General features: G+C 34.7%; 7 protein-coding genes across 7 annotated transcripts; 3 read left to right on the top strand and 4 right to left on the bottom strand.

Moving 5' to 3' along the window:
* Positions 1-327: 327 nt before the first annotated feature.
* MET28 (Met28p) lies at positions 328-942 on the bottom strand (the record flags this gene model as incomplete). Its single annotated transcript, XM_071054831.1, has 1 exon — positions 328-942. The coding sequence occupies one exon, from the start codon at positions 940-942 to the stop codon at positions 328-330; it is 615 nt and encodes a 204-aa protein (XP_070909524.1).
* A 1,325-nt stretch (positions 943-2,267) lies between these two features.
* On the bottom strand, positions 2,268-3,149 carry KTI12 (Kti12p; the record flags this gene model as incomplete). Its single annotated transcript, XM_071054832.1, has 1 exon — positions 2,268-3,149. The coding sequence occupies one exon, from the start codon at positions 3,147-3,149 to the stop codon at positions 2,268-2,270; it is 882 nt and encodes a 293-aa protein (XP_070909525.1).
* A 3,614-nt stretch (positions 3,150-6,763) lies between these two features.
* HAP4 (transcription factor HAP4) lies at positions 6,764-7,804 on the top strand (the record flags this gene model as incomplete). Its single annotated transcript, XM_071054833.1, has 1 exon — positions 6,764-7,804. One exon carries the CDS (start codon positions 6,764-6,766, stop codon positions 7,802-7,804), a length of 1,041 nt encoding a protein of 346 aa, XP_070909526.1.
* Positions 7,805-9,115: 1,311 nt separating this feature from the next.
* On the top strand, positions 9,116-10,282 carry SLD2 (Sld2p; the record flags this gene model as incomplete). The annotated part of the gene is made up of 1 exon (XM_071054834.1): positions 9,116-10,282. The coding sequence occupies one exon, from the start codon at positions 9,116-9,118 to the stop codon at positions 10,280-10,282; it is 1,167 nt and encodes a 388-aa protein (XP_070909527.1).
* Positions 10,283-10,780: 498 nt separating this feature from the next.
* Positions 10,781-12,115, top strand: AAT1 (aspartate transaminase AAT1; the record flags this gene model as incomplete). Its single annotated transcript, XM_071054835.1, has 1 exon — positions 10,781-12,115. The coding sequence occupies one exon, from the start codon at positions 10,781-10,783 to the stop codon at positions 12,113-12,115; it is 1,335 nt and encodes a 444-aa protein (XP_070909528.1).
* Positions 12,116-12,514: 399 nt separating this feature from the next.
* GFA1 (glutamine--fructose-6-phosphate transaminase (isomerizing) GFA1) lies at positions 12,515-14,686 on the bottom strand (the record flags this gene model as incomplete). Its single annotated transcript, XM_071054836.1, has 1 exon — positions 12,515-14,686. The coding sequence occupies one exon, from the start codon at positions 14,684-14,686 to the stop codon at positions 12,515-12,517; it is 2,172 nt and encodes a 723-aa protein (XP_070909529.1).
* A 602-nt stretch (positions 14,687-15,288) lies between these two features.
* Positions 15,289-16,821, bottom strand: APE1 (metalloaminopeptidase APE1; the record flags this gene model as incomplete). The annotated part of the gene is made up of 1 exon (XM_071054837.1): positions 15,289-16,821. One exon carries the CDS (start codon positions 16,819-16,821, stop codon positions 15,289-15,291), a length of 1,533 nt encoding a protein of 510 aa, XP_070909530.1.
* Between the last annotated feature and the right edge of the window lie 197 nt (positions 16,822-17,018).

The raw sequence follows: 17,018 nt of genomic DNA on the forward strand, positions 1-17,018 counted from the left end.
ATATTTATTTTGCATCTGAAGAAAAATAATTTAATATTTTGTAGGTGAGACTATGTTGTAGCCACAAAAGCTTAATAGTCCAAAAAATATATCATCAATTGTATCCTATATAAATATGAATGGTAGCAACTTAAAAAATAAATAACATAATATAGAGCAGACAAGAGTGCTATTACAGTTGTACTGAAGTAATTTCTATGCAAAATTTGTTCTGGTCTGATTTCACTATTTTCCCAATAATAATAAATAAATAACAATGAGAATAACAAAAATGATTTTCTTATGGAGATATTAGAAAAATTCTAATAGCATCATCAACTTTCATGGTCAAAGACATATACCATTCTTTCTTTTAATTTGCTCCAATAATTGTTTTGATTTCTGTTCATTAATGTCGTCCAATTTCGATTTCCAGAACCTGTTCTCCTGCAACAACGTATCCACCTTCTTATTTAACTCATCAATGTGCCCATTGAGCTCTTCTAGCTTCTTCAAGTTTTCCTCACGTTTCTGCTTCTTCCTATTTCTGAAACGAGCAGATGCTTCGGAGTTCTTTCTACGCTTCTCCAGCGTCCGCAGCAGTAAACTATCCGTCGTTTCATCTTCTATACTATCTTCCTCATCCTCACTATTGGAAGACACTGTCGCTATAGGTTTCTTATACGTGTAGTCCATACTCTTACGGCTATATTTGGAGTGTTGCGGTTTACTCACCGCCGATTTCCTTCTATTACCCGCACGTACGGATGTGGCGCTTACACTCTGCGGCTTCTTCTTGGTGTTATTTAGGGAACTAATAATTTCGTCAGCATTACCGCTATTAACCAGCAATAGCGACACTAGCCTCGAGCCCAGCTCAGTATTCTCTAAAATCATGTTCTTGATATGCTCACTTATACCAACTACTGATGACAGGTCTACTTTTTCTTTAACAGCACTCATATTTGTTGTATTTTATTTTACTATTAAATTATTAATTTTAGCGATTTAGTATATCGATTAAATCGGTATATTTTTTCCTCGTTCTGCTATATAGCCATAGCCAGTGTTTTCTAGTTTGTAACGTTAACTATATATATTATATAAGTTCAAGGTGGTTGTGTGTACCCAAAACAAAAATCCAAAATAAAAAAGAGGACAGCAAAAAAAACTGAGATAGTCTCAGCTATAATCAATGCCACCACCACAGTTAATTTTGGAAGTGAAGAAATCCTAAGAGACTATGTTTAGTTGCAAGTGACTCAACAAAGAGTATTTAAGAATAAAACAAAAAAAAAAGGAAAACTGAAAAAAACAACAAGGAAGATACCGTTAATATCGATCAATACCTAACAAAGCTCTATCTTACTCCATCAAAAACAGAAATTCGTTTACGAAGGGCTACACAAAACACTGAGCACAGTACCTCATTGCCTTATTTTTTATTTATCTACCTCTTACACACATTGGGTTTTAGGAAGTTCTAAATCCCCCTCCATATATGTGTATATTACACAGATATGATTTTAAACATATCGATTACAAAGGTCACCACAGTCATCGTTTCTCTTTTAGATGAACACTGCCACCAGTAGCCAAGATACTCTCGCAGAGAGACAGATATAGAGAGAGATATTGTACTTTTTTTTTACTGCGAGATAGATAAGAGTGTCAGGCATATTTATTTTTTCCAACGCAATTAATTCTCCTTTTCATGTGTACGCTAGTCACATGCTTATGATGTCTCACCTCACCACAGTTTTTATTATTTATTATTTTTATTTTTTTTTGAAAACTACTCTCCTGTTGTTTTTGTGTACTTCCAATTGTGTGTAAAGAACGGAGTACGCTGCGTTTACTCTTAGGACAACTTTTTTTCTATTTTCTCTATTTCAAGATTCCGGAGAATCATTGGAATGAGATAAGCAGCATCCGGGTAAGAACACACAGTTTTCTCGTTATTATTTAGATAGGAGGTTTTTTATACTTAGACTGTTGCAGTAATAGACGAAAGATAAGTAGCTGACTTACAAAGCAATACACATGAAGTTACAAATCCGTGATAGTTTAATGGTCAGAATGGGCGCTTGTCGCGTGCCAGATCGGGGTTCAATTCCCCGTCGCGGAGATATTTCTTTTTTAATTTTTTTCTTTCGTATTGGATATATTTCATAGAATGGCAATATACATCTGTTTAGAACGAGGGTAATGCAGAATAGATTGTGTAAAAAGTCTATAACGGTAGGTTTGGGTATTTGTAATATACATGTTTTATATAATGGTTCTTGTTAATATTCAGATGCAAAGGTTTGGTCTAAATAGGCTACAAATAGAGGCACTATTCTCTCCTGATCTACATCTCTTAAATTTTTATTCAGCTGAATGAATTGTCTTTTGAGTCTGTTCAATCGGGGCAATGTGATCTGAGCTTGTGGAGGGATATCTAGGTAGATACATCCTGGTTCATTGATATCTCTATTTTCACTAAGGATAATACGTTGAGATGTCCCATTAGACACCTCTTGAATAATCTTTTTAATCGTGTCCGTCAAAGTAGCATCTAATACCTGTATAAAATTAGAACTGGTTGCAGCTTTCAGCACAGTTGGATTATTTTGTGATAGTTTGTTTATTTTTTTGGAGGCTCCCGAATTAGAAGTAATTAATATATCATCAATATCCTTTTGATGTGCTAAAATATCATCACTTTCAGTAGTCAATATGGTGATACATGGTGAATCCCATCTATTACTGTCATTAGGTTCTTCAAACCTCTGAATAAGTTGATCTATAAGTGACTGATCCCAGGAGTTACTGCTATTGTTCCGTTCTACAATGGCATTATATGGAGAGACACAATGAATCAAGAGAAAACTGGTGTTCATATTCTTGGCTTCGCAGTGTAGTTGATACCTGAATCCCTTGATATAGTTCAAGGAGTCGATCACCACGATGTTATTACGACTCAAATCACGGCGTACAACACTTATGATCTCATTCCTCAGCTTTCTTTCATCAAGAGATTCCCTATAGTCATCGTGAGTATAACCAACAGATTTGTCCGTATGTAACGTGACATTACAGTTTTTACTCTTTAAATAATCAGCCAGTTTGCTAGCAACTGTCGACTTACCACTTAGTGGATACCCACATAATAAAACAAGTGGCATAGTTTTCTAATCCAGGGATTTTTTTTTTATTCAATGTCTGCCTATCGTTTCCAAGAAATAATATTACTTAATTACATAATTTCCTTATTAAATTTAATTGATTAATTTTTTTATTTAGATACTTTTTCAATTTTTTTTTTTTTTTTTTTTTTTGCGATGACCCGTACGATATGACATCTTTTATGTAGCTGCTACGCCCCACCACCCCTATTATACCTTTATTTCACTCTATTATGCATTTGTTTTAGTATGCAATGATAGATGTATAATCATTTCCCCCCCGCCAATATACATTTTCTTATATGAAATCGTCTTACAAGGATTTTAGATATTTTTTTTTTTCCCTAGTGCTTTCTTGAAACAATTAGGGGAGACTCTAAAAGGGACATTAGATCTTAATGCGAGAGATTTACCTTAACATTTTAGTTGAAAGGGACATTTTAATCTTACTTATAATGTTATTTCCATGCACAGGTTAATGGACATGCTGTTATCTTTAAGAAGGAAATAATATTTTTTAAACTACATGAGCTCTATCAAAAATAAAATAAAATAAAATACAACAACGGCAACAAAAACTAAGAGTAGCAACCGTTTATTATGTTATTATTAGTAGATGCAAGTCTTTTGTAGTTGTTCTTTATTATTTTTTTTGTTTTACCGAAAGGGGAAATTATTTTCTTTCTTTTTTCGTTGTAATTTTGTATTCTATATTTATTTATAAATTTAATTTTTTTTTTTTTCAAATATATTATTAGTTTATAGTAAAGGAGAAGGGTTGATGGAAATTCTATACCAAAACCTAAGCTGTGAATAAAGTAGATAGAGTTAATATAGAGAAAGCCCCTGTCAACGAAAGAAAAAGATGATATAATGCCTCGCTCATATACTCTCTAATTCATCTCTGTCTCTTTTCCACCTCTCCCCCCTTTGTCCATTTGATTCCTGAAAAAAAATAAATCCTTTGCATAAAATGTCATCATTTTTACTTACGGTATTCTTCTTTTTATAAATGTATTTTACGCGTCCCTTCATATGATATTCGTGTTGTCACCACTTTTCCTACATACCTTTATCGATCACGTACTGTTTATTCCTCATAATGTTTTAACTTCGCAATAAATGCTTAAAAAAGGATAAATACATAATCCATCGAACCGAGCTGGGAAATGGAAAGGCGTTCTACGAAGGAATGTTATGAGCTGGTCATCTTCAAAAAGAACGAAAATAAAAAATGCATCTGTTATCCTTATTCTTTTACTTCGTTTTGTTTTTTAGGTTATAGGTTGTGGGTGAGTTGTTACCAAATTAGGGAGGAGGGATTTTTATTTCATTTTATTTTGTTTCTTTTCTTCTTTATCCTTTTCTCGATATGTTATTTTGCCCCTCCTTCCCCCCTTGTAATTCTTTTCCTCGAAAAATAAAAAGAGAATCCCCGATCCGTACAGCTCATTCTGTAGGTGTTCTTTGTTTATATTCGTAGTTTTCTGCAAATATCCTGGGGTAAAGGGAGTAAAGGAGGTTTAAAATAAAAAGTCCTAGAAGTCAGCGTAGATTCTGAAGAACTTACATACGAAAAAATATTTCAGATCTTTGTCCCCTTTAAGTAGTCTCTCCTTGTCCCTCTCTTTCTGACTTCAACCGAATATAGAGAATTCGTAATCTATTATACACACAGAGAATCACGGCAAGGAGTAAAAAAAAAGCAGCAACGGTACAAGTGAGAATTTGTTGCATGTAAAATGACGCAGGATAGGACTGAAGGGGGTTCCAGGAGGGATAAAAAGTCATTAATCCCGGGGGTCCGGGGGGTACAAAAAAAAAAAAGAACATGGTGTGTCCACGTCTCGGACCCCCAAGGGATTGCCCCTGCGTACTATTCTAACGCACCCAAATAAACACTAAGGAAAAAACAGCACAATCAAAGAGAGAGAGCGAGGGTAAAACAAAAAAAGCAACAACTGACGAGAAAGTATTTTTTTAACGTCTCTCCCGCGTTTTTCTTTTCTAGTAATCAATTAGAGTATAGCAATATGGATTTAGCGGGATATACTTAGAAATCCCTGCACAATTCTGTTACGTATTTTTTTGTTTTCCTTCTTTCCCTTAGAGTTGTACATACTTCCGTGAAAGGTCAAAATACAAAAAAAGAGACCTATCCCGAATTCCGATAGCTCGGGTTTTTGAATATTCTCCCCAGAAACACACGAAGAGAGAGTTTTCACAACCCTTTTTCCTCTCTCTCTCTAAAAGGACAACTACCAGGGATAAACATCTTTAAATTCACGTATTTTTTTTTGCTTTCTCGAGTATCTCGATAGCCAGAGAAAATAGACTAGACTAGTTCAACCTTAACAGTTAACACTTACCACACAGTGTACAAGGTGGTTAGGCAAGTAAAAAGGAAATGGGTTATTGTTATATCCCGCGGGGTTTTTTCCCAGGAACAAGGTCTCTTTCACTGATTGAAGGGCAAAATTAAGGAAAAAAAACAACAACACCATAAAATTACTGTACCGTTTACTAGTTGAAAATTAACAAAAGTAACTATCGATAATAAAGATCAAATCCCTTTCGATATTGTGCTTCTAAATTTTGACAGGTTTTTAGTAACAAAAAAAAAATAAAATTTCTTTTCTTTCTTTTTCCTGTCTTTCCCGCCTTTTTTACATTCAAATCGCTGCACCAAACAGAATCTCTATATGTTCTCTTGAACTTCTGTCCCTTTCAAAACTCCCTTTGCCCTGCTGACTTGTTGTCTCTCTCAAATCAGACTCACAAGGTCCCTCTGTAAATTAAAGAACCGGTTAAACAATCCTTTAGAAAGATGGGATAAAAGTGGGAAGAAGAAAAAAATATTTGAATAAAAAATAATGAACATTAAAAAAAAAGCAATATGAGCTAGCAATCAATTGATTTTTCTTTTTCATTCAAAGCTCACAAGAAGAAGAACAAGAAGAAGAACAAGAACAAGAAAACTAAAATGAATTTAAAAAAAAAAATTTTTTTTCAAAAATAAAAAAAGAAGTAACCGATATTTTTTATAATAATTATATATATATTCATATATATATATGAGTTGTGATCTACCCTTTTTTTTTTTATTTCTTGGTAAAATCACAATACTTCTTGATCTCATCTTTTCCCCCCACATTCATTTTTTTCAATAAATTTGAGAAGAGACCAACTAACTTATCAACTACTTTTATACTATCTATTTATTTGAATGGTCAATCCATTATTGGGATAATCAATACAACAAGAACCATTAATATTTAAAAATACATTTTTAAAAAAAAGATAATATTCCCTTTACATTTTAATACCAAAAAATAAAAATTATAATAGAAGGTACTAATTAAGAAACGAACAAAAAAAACAACAAATTCTATTTTCTTTTATTAATTTTATTTTTTTTTAAAAAAAACCCTCTCTATCTGTGCCTAAATTTATAATATTCTTTTGATTTTTTTTTATTTATTCATTATCACCCTCTTTCCCAATACATCTCTTAAAAAAAAAAATAAACACCCTTTTATATTGTTTATTCATTTTATTAAAAGAGAGTATAAAAACTGAAAATAACAAGAAAATAACTTCCCTGAAAAAACAAGATGCATCCTGTACCGATAGCTCCAAATCTTCATAGACATTCCGCGCCATCTACTACAAGCGCGAAGTTAGTCATTAGAACCTCGAAAAATTGGGTGTTACCTCCAAGACCAAGGCCTAACAGAAGAAACACTATACACAGTGCTCACACCACTAACACGCACCATACTAATAGTGCTAACATCAGCACTAGTAGCAGTGGAGTTAACAGTGGTGCTTTGCCTACCCCTGCACTTACTCCTTCCTCTTCTAATGTGGGTTCCATCAGTTCTCATAGTAATACTGCAAATGCAAAGACTGCTATTGCAAGTAATGTGAAACCTGTGACAAGCAATAATGCTGTTCCTCACATTAAGAGAAAGAGAGAAAATTCTCTTCCTGTGAATTTGAAGAAGGTCAAGAAAGAAGAGAAGAAAACTAGAGACTTGAGCAACACCAGTGTCGAAAACTGTTTAGCGTTCTTGAAATTTGATGATGAGGATACAAGTACAACTAACAATACTGATATCGATGATGATCTGTTCTCTTTGAACTCTCCAATGTCTTCCACTACATGCACTCCTCTAATGAGTAACTCATCCTCGGAAAACCATACCTCCTCGATGAAGAAAGTTAGAAACAAGAAGTCAAAGAATTTCTCAACCGACAAGAAGTTTATCAACAACCTTTTGGGTAGCAATACCATAAATGAAGAAGAAGACGACATTACAAAACCTCAGTTTTTCACCATCAACAATATCACCAGTGCAACTACAGCGGCTTCGGGATCTTTATCACCACTGGACGACCCTATCACAACAACGGATGAGTTGTCTAACAAGGAACTCGATGATTTCTATTCCTATATCCCTCCTAGTCTCGAAGAACTAATCGAAGAACAGGATTCTGCGAAGACAAACAACAGTTTGTTTAGGGATTCTCTAACAAACAAGAGTTATGAGTCAATGAATTTCATGATGTTTAATGACCCTACTAATACCAATTCCCAACAACAAGATGAACTCATCATCGATACTGATGGCGATATGTTTGCATTTATATGAAAAAAAACAACAACAGAAACAATTTTTTTTTGATTATTTTTAACATGTACAATCACAAAGATTTGCGTTACTATTTATTTTACTATTATTTATTAACCAATCCTTCAGTTTTCATTATTACTTGGTAATAATAATAGGAGAAAACTTCAAAAAAAAAAAAAAACAAAACCTATATTCCAATATTTTTGTCCCATTTTTATCGTCTTCTCTTTTGAAGAACATCTGAATTTTTATTATTTTATTATTATACGATTTGATTTCTTTTCTCGTCGTTACACTATTTGATGCCCGTTACGCTATTATTTGACATAGAATAAGTTGTTTCCGACTATACTATATTGTCGTCCTCATACATACATTGTCAATTTGTTGTTTTGATTGTGAAACCTTATTTTCTGTGCTTTTTTTTTTGTCTGTTCTACTATACTACACTTTTACTGTTATTGAGTTTTGCACTAGTAATATTTTTGATTTTTTTATTAACTTTTTGGATGAGAATTTTTTTTACTCGAGTCCCCTTTGGTTTAGGTATACTGGACTATTTCTTTTACATTGTTTCTTTAATTTCATGTGGTTTTCGGCTTATAATTATTACCTGACCTTTTATTTTTGTGATGTTCAATTTACAGACGTTCTATTATATTCTTTTGTATTTATTCCAAATCGTGATATGCCCTTTTTTTCTTATCATATTTTTCTTTTTTAAGAATTAAATGAGGCTTGCTTTGTTTTTATCTATTACATTTTACCGACCTTGTGAATATGTCGACTCATGTATATTCAAAAAAAAAAAATATAAGCCTGAAATCGATGTGATTGTCTTATTAGAATTAAATGAAAAAAGTTAAAGAGGTATAAAAACTGTTCCATATTAATAATTACATATGTGGACGAACTGAGAGGGACTCATTTTTCTTATCTATTCTATTTATAATTATGTTATTCCTATCGTCTATATATTATCTATATCTCTGCCTTTCTAAAAACATATAAATATTCTCATCCACTTATTTTATTTTTAAATGATATTATTTCGAGACTCCAGCATTTCTTAATTAGGAAATGTGTCAAAATGTATTTTTCTTTCTTTTTTTCACACGTAAATTTGACCGCGTTGTAAATATTGAAAAAAATTAAAAATTGTGTTTAGTTCTATGTTCAAGTAATGACTACTTGACCATATAGCGTAAAGCCCTGCAAGTAATAAAATTCAGATAAAAGTCCTTTAAAGAAAACAATCACCCACCTCTTTTTATTTATTCTTTCGTAAAGGTTGTGGCCTATATATTTTTTTTACATTCTAATATTGAGATGGATTTACAACAGGTAAAGGTAAAGATTAAGAAATGGGAATATGAATTCATAGAGAAAAACAATCGACCGCCTGATAGAGATGACATTAGGAATTTAAGTGAAGTTAAAAAGCTATACAAATTGTATTCTAGCCTGAAGAAAAGACAGTCTGTGGCAACACCAAGGAAAGAAGATTACGATGATTCAAAGGTTGATCCTACTCCAGAAAAAGTAGCTAAAAATGTGGTATTAGGGCCGACTCCACAGATCTACGGTAAAGCTATAAGCATATTTGAAATGAAGGTATCACCATTGAAAACGGTAGAGGAAACACCTACTACTGAGGTGGAGGAGAGTGATGAAAACGACGAGTTTAAGGAAAGTGAAAGCGAGTTCGCATCGGAGGAGGCAGGACAAGCCCATGGCATTCAATCTATAAAGAAAAGGTTATTCGATAGTGTGGAGGCAGATTTAATGACTAATGTACCTGAACTCAATATTACCGAATCCGATACTGAAGAAAGAACAAGAGTAACATCAGATGAAGAGACAAATGGCGAAACAAGAATACCGACAAATCAAGCTAATCTTACCGTACCTAATATAACACGATACGGCCCTAATTCTCCGTTAAAATTGGCTCAGTCCCTCAGTATACGACATAAGCTACTCACTCCACGGAAATTGCAAAAACAGAAAGATGAAAAGTCAATGTTTTCTCCGTCACCTTTGTTAAAAAAGAATACTTCAAAGTCATTGTTCGAGTTGGCTAATGAACATAAACGGTATGTTGAAGAAGTTAAACAACTGGATCTAGAATTTAAAGGTCAAATTGTACCGATAAGGAATTTAACAACAACAGAAGCAGAGGAAGAGAAGGACTATAGGAAACAAAAGAGACGTACAGGAGTACTTAGAAGACTTAAATTTGACGAGCCTGAGGATTCAACTGAGAAACAGAAGGATATACATAAAGAATTACACAAGCTGAAAGCTCAGAAACTCAACGAATACATGGGTAATGAAGAAGAGCATATAAGTTCTGATGAAGAAAAGAAACAGAATGCTCCTGCGCCTGCACCCCAGAAAAGAAAGAGACCTAAGAAGTTCAACCTCGTCAGCAATAACTTTAGAAGACTCAAACTACCAAAGAAAAACAGGAATCCACGATTCAGAAGGAGATAACCTCTTCTATATTACATTGCTTCTTTTTAATGGTAATGTTTACCGATGAATATCTCTTTACTTATAGAAAACTACCTAATAATCTGAAATGAAGAAAAAAAAGACAAATATTTTTTTCATGATATTGACTATAAAATGAACTAATCGAAATGTAATGACTCCTAATATTCAAAGTTAAAATATTAATATTATATATTTGTATATGTCCACTAAATATAATATCACTGATAACGACATAGTAATTCTGCTTTTCTATCTCCAATGAAGCGATGCCAACCGTGTGATGACCCCGAAGAAGTGGTTTCTGCCGAACAGTTCAAGCAAACACAATAGAAGTTCACTATTAGAGATTACTTAATGCAATTACGATTTCTATACAAGTCTAAGTTAAAAAAATATCCAAAAGAACAGAAATAACGTTTTGTTTTTCCCACATTTAGATAATAAAGAAGACAAACGAGCACAATTATTGAGGATAAAACATCGATTAGTAATTAAATGATGCAGCGAAGTCTGAGTCATATCGTGAGAAAATCGATATATTGTGGGAGATATTTCCATACAACAGCTGTAAGATCAACGCTAACACAGGTACCAATGGCACCACCAGATGGTGTTCTGGGGTTGGTAGAGAACTATAATATGGATGAGAACCCAAATAAGATTAATTTGACCGTCGGGGTTTACAAAGATGTATGGGTTCAGGTGACCACTTTCCCATCTGTGGCCCAGGCACAAAAAATCATTGATATGGATGGTCAGATGAATACAGACCTTTCATATTTGCCTATTAGTGGTTGTGAAGATTTCAAAAAACATACAATAGATTTTTTGTACAGAGATGGATGCCCGCATGATGGTCCGGCGTTAATCGATGAAGGGCGGATTAGTTTTGTACAAACATTAAGTGGCACTGGTGCACTTGCAGTGACCGCAAAACTCATCTCCTCGTTCATATCTACCAAGATTTGGATACCGAAGCCGTCTTGGCCTAACCATACCAATATTTTCAAAAAAAATGGATTTACTGATATCTACAATTACAGCTACTACAGTGAAGGACAACTGACTATTGATAAGTGGTTACAGGAACTCAGGGATATAGTTTCGAAAGATAAAAGCGGAATACCTAATACTATCGTTTTACATGCATGTTGTCATAATCCTACTGGGCTGGATCCTACTAGGAAACAATGGGAACAGATCATTGATGTCATACATGAGTTGAAAATGGTTCCAATAATCGATATGGCTTACCAAGGTTTAGAATCTGGGAATCTGATAGATGATGCTTACCTATTAAGGTTATGTCTTGACAAATCGAGGTATAGAACTTGGCCAAATGGATTGTACTTATGTCAATCATTTGCTAAAAATATGGGTCTATATGGTGAACGTGTTGGCTCTCTGAGTATCGTAACTCCTGATAGTATACCAAAAATCAAGGAGATACTCGAATCTCAACTGAAACAAATCATAAGAAGTATGTATTCATCTCCGCCTGGGTATGGGTCAAGAGTAGCCAAATTAGTTCTGTCTAATGACAAACTAAAGTACCAATGGTATGATGATGTTCGCGCTATGGTTGCTCGGCTAAAGTCTGTCAGAACCATGATCAGTGAAAGACTGGGATGGGAAGATATTATAAACTTCGAGCAGCAGCATGGTATGTTCTACTACACCAACCTGAATCCTGGACAGGTAAAAATTCTAAGGGATGACTTCTCAGTATATTTAACAAATGACGGTAGAATGTCCTTGAGTGGGGTGAATAAAAGTAACGTTGATTATCTATGTAACTCCATCAAGGCAACTTTGCACAAAATGCATTAAACCTATGATTTCAAGAAGCACTATTTACCTTGCGAGCTCTAATAGCTCTTATAGAAGCAAATAATACTAAAATTATATGTACTAATACTAGATTTTTCATTTATTTCAAATTTCTTTAACAATAATATGATATATATATATTCCAAACTAAAGGAGTTAGCTTGTGATATTATTAGTAGAACCCCATTAGTAGAACTCCATTAACTTTATATGTACACTAACAAAAGCACTTATACAATGAAAGGAGCCAAATACATAAATTTTATCAGGCATATTTTATAACAGGTATATTAGAAGAAAAGTTGAATAGTAAATAAATGACATTAAAATTAATATTGATATACGAAACAAACGGGGAAAAATAGTTTTTAAGTTAATAGAATGAAAGTACTGGGCTGCTTATTCCACAGTAACGGACTTTGCTAAGTTTCTTGGGAAATCAACATCAATTCCGTTATTTACAGCCAGCCAGTAAGACATCAGCTGCAATGGGATAATGTTTAATAAACCTTGCAAACAGTCAACAGTTTGTGGCACTTCTAGAGTTTCTAGCTTAATTTGTTCGGCCTTTTTAGCCCATACTTCATCGTTTTCGTTACAAATAATAATTGGCTTACCCTTTCTAGCCGTGACTTGCTCAATAGAGGAAACCACCTTAGGGAATAGAGAATCTCTGGTACCAAAGGCAATAATTGGCAGGTTTTCATCAACAAGGGCTAGAACACCATGCTTCAATTCACCAGCGAGCACACCTTCAGAGTGCATATAAGATATTTCCTTAATCTTCAAAGCACCTTCTAACGCAGAGGCGAATTGGTAACCTCTACCCAAAAGTAGCAAAGACTTTTGGTCTTTTAGATCTTTAGCGCACAAACTTTTGATCTTATCTTCCAATTGAAGCACTTGTTTAATTTGACCAGGGATTAATTTCAAACCGTCAATAATTTCTCTTCTTCTGTCTATCTTTGAAACTCTATCATCTGACAAAGATAGCGCGATCATAACAAGGGCAATATATTGAGATGTATAAGCCTTCGTGGAAGCAACACCAATTTCAGGACCTGCGTTAATGTGGACACCACAATGTGTAGCTCTGGAGATAGAAGAACCGACACTGTTAACAATACCAATAGTCAATGCACCTCTTTCCAAACAATAGTTTAAAGCGAACATGGTATCAGCAGTTTCACCACTTTGGGATACGAAGATACAGACATCTTCTCTGAAAACAGGGCTTTTTCTATCCAAGAAATCTGATGCTAACTCGACATTAACTGGAATTTCAGAGAGTTCTTCAAATATAGCTCTAGTAGCCAAACAGGAGTGATAAGAGGTACCACAAGCAATCATTATCAATCTTCTAGCTCTTCTAATAACTGGTAACCAAGCTTTTAGACCACCTAACATAACAGTTTTATTCTCGAAATCAATTCTACCTCTCATTGTGTTGAAAGTAGATTCTGGTTGCTCATAAATTTCTTTCTGCATGAAGTGCTTGTAAGGACCCTTCATAATCTGAGCTAATTCCATCTCTAGAGTTTGAATTGATCTAGTCATGGAAGCACCAACTTCTCTTCTAGATCTGTGGATGTGCAACTCACCGTCATAGATATGAGCAATATCATCATCCTCCAAGAACAAAACTTTCTTAGTGTGCTTAATAACTGAAGAAGCATCAGACGACACGAAGAATTCAACTGGGGTTGGGGAGCCGTCCTCAGACAAGAAAGCTCTGGATTGAGAGTGTCTTAGATTGAACTCGTTAGCTGCAATAGGCATCAAATTATTGTTGTCAGCATTAGCTTCAATTTGACGAGCGTTCCTACCACCGACTAGAACATTGTTGTTGTCAACGACACTGCCATTGGCCGATAAGAGCGGCGTATCTGGCTTACCAACAGACTCGTCAGGGAATTCGACATCAACAAAATCAACCTTAAGCTTCTTTTCAGATTTGACACCGATCAACAGTGGAGAACCCTTTCTTGTGGCAATTATTTCGTTAGGATAGTGAGACGATTTACACAGTAGACCATAAGAACCTTCCAACTCCAGTAGTACCAGCTTGGTTAGCTCGTGAAAATCTAAATCGTGTCCATTCTTCATGTTGGTATCATATAGATGCTTAAATAGCTTGGCAATACACTCGGTATCTGTATCACTTTCAAATTTATAACCTTTGTTCACTAGCAATGTCTTTAGCTCCCTGAAATTAGTAATAATACCATTGTGCACAATAACGAAATCACAGTTTGGATCAGAGCGCTGTGGGTGACAGTTAACCTGCTTAGGTTCACCATGAGTGGCCCATCTAGTGTGTGCAATACCTGCATGTGACACAAATGTCACGTCTCTGTTAGGCTTTTGAATGGCAATCTCCTTCTCAAGTTCACTGACTTTACCAATTTGCTTGAAAATCATGGTGGAGTCCAACTCATCACCATCAATGGCAATACCGGTAGAGTCATAGCCTCTGTATTCTAGCCTCTTTAACCCATCAACTAGGGTATCGATAATCTCACCACGAGACTTCTCCACTAAGTAGTTACTGTAACCGAAAATACCACACATCTTATCAAGAAGAAACTCTTTTGTATTTTCTTAGATTTATTTTAGTTTGATCCTTTTTTTTTAATATCACTCTCCAAAAAGTAATCAAGATCTTTGAAACGTAGTAGAGATCTGGTATGTTATTATTTATAGTAAAAAGAGGAATAAACAACTAATAAGAATTTCTCAATATATTATAGACTAAGCCCCAGTTCTGTCTAAGAAAAATAAATGTTTCTATTTTGAGATCTCAAATCTCTTAACGGCAAAATAATTAAATTAAATTAGAAAGGAAAATTATTCAAAAGAAATTCAGATACCATAAATGGAATCAAATAGCAAAAAACAAAAACATTGGGAAAAAAAAAAAAAAGTACGCTTCACGAAAAAAGCGGGGTGGTAATGTTTTCCGGGTAAACTACGTCGGTTGTGATAATCGTCTAAATATTATTATATATCATTTCAATAAATATATATCATATATTAAGTATAACATATCAATTGCATAATATTTATAACAAGGAACCTATTTGAATACTTGCATTTTATATTTTATTGTTCATCTTTACAGTGGAAGACTTATTTTTTTTTCTTTTACAAATGTATTTTTTATTTTTTCGTTCTTATAATTCACCAAAATTATCGTAAACTTCTCTCCAATTGTCGAAGAATCCTCTAAAGAATTTGATAGCCATTGCGATATCCTTGCTACCAGCGGCAGCTCTGATGCTGTGCATAGACAATTGAGGAATACCTAGGTCGATGGTACGAGCACCTAGTTGGGATGCGATGATTGGGCCTACGGTGCCACCTGATCTAGAATCGTTTCTGATTTGGAAGTACTGGACAGTGTCGTTGTTCTTGCGGGCCAGTTCTTCAACGAAGGCTAGTCCAACTACGTCTGTGGCCATATGAGCGTTAGGGTCTAGTGATATTGTCATACCGATGTTAGGCTTTGGTGAGTGCTTCTTCAAGTATACCTCTTTGAAATTTGGATTGAACAAGTGGTTAACATCAGCTGAGAGAACAATAGAGTTGGCAAATAAAGTTGGTGCTTCCAAACCTTCCATATCGGTGAATCTCTTAGCAGTACGGCATATTGAGGTCTTCAAAAGAGTGCTCTCTGCACCTTGTCTGGTTAAGGAACCAACTTCTTCGTTGTCGAATAAAGCAACCATGTTGAATGAACTCAATTCATCCAAATCAACAGTGGCGCCGTAGTAAGCCATGGCAATCATAGCAGTAAAACTACATAATCTGTCATCCATTCTTGGGGAGAAGATGAAGTCCTTTTTGATACCACCAAATGTACCCTTTTGAACATCGAATAAGTCTAAGTCCAATTGAACGATATCAGAAACCTTAATATCAGCCAATTTGGCAATGTATCTTAGCAATAGGATGGAATGCTTACCGACTAATGGACACTTCTTTTCCTCGTCAGTAATAGTACTTTCGTCATCGATATCACAACACCAGCCGAAAAATGGCACTGCTTGGGTCTCTTTGTTAAAAGGACCATCGGCTGGGGCCCCAAAATGTGGTGCCAAACTTGGAATTCTTCCAATTGGGTGAGGGGCGGAATTAACTAAAGTACTCTCAATTTTGCTTGAGCCCTTCTTCTTGTATAGGACACGACCAGCGATACCCAGGTCCCTATCGAACCATAATTCATTCAAAGTTCCACCGTAAGGGGCCACACCAAATAGCTTATAACCCTCAACCTTTTCCATCAAGGAGGCAGGCTTTAACTTTGCCGTTAAGGAGTCAACATGACTAGCAACGACACCAACACCAGATTCGGGCTTCCAATTCTTACCGACAACCCATGCGGTCATATTGGTGCCGTTCCTTACAGTGTAGTATTTTCCTGGCTTACCAGGTTCCAATTCATCATTCCATGTCTTCTTCTCAGGCAAGTACTTGAAACCTTTACCCTCTAGCAACTTCTTGAAGAACTCAATGACGTGGTAAGTTGTAGGGTTCTCATAAGTGAAATCAATAAACTCCTGAGCACAATCCTCATATGTATGTTCATTGATATGCAAGAATGGCTCCTCAGCAGAGTTCTTGTTCTCAGTAGAAACAGTCAATGCATTCAAAGTCTGCTTCAATTGTTCAATTATTTGACGTTGTTCTTCCATCTTAGCCTCCATAATATGTCCCTTCTATTTATTTTCTTTTTTTTTTTGCTTAATATATATTTTCTATTAAAATTTTATATTAGAAGAACAATTAAAGGAGTAATACTTTCTCTTTGTCGTTTTCTCTTATCTTATTTTTACCAAGTTTATATACTTTTCAAGGAGATTAAGAAACCGAAAATCCAATTACCTTAACAGTCTTTTTTACG

Source organism: Nakaseomyces bracarensis, assembly GCF_045282275.1.
Source record: "Nakaseomyces bracarensis strain CBM3 chromosome Unknown Scaff13_0, whole genome shotgun sequence".
In the NCBI taxonomy this organism is placed as follows: Eukaryota; Fungi; Ascomycota; class Saccharomycetes; order Saccharomycetales; family Saccharomycetaceae; genus Nakaseomyces; species Nakaseomyces bracarensis.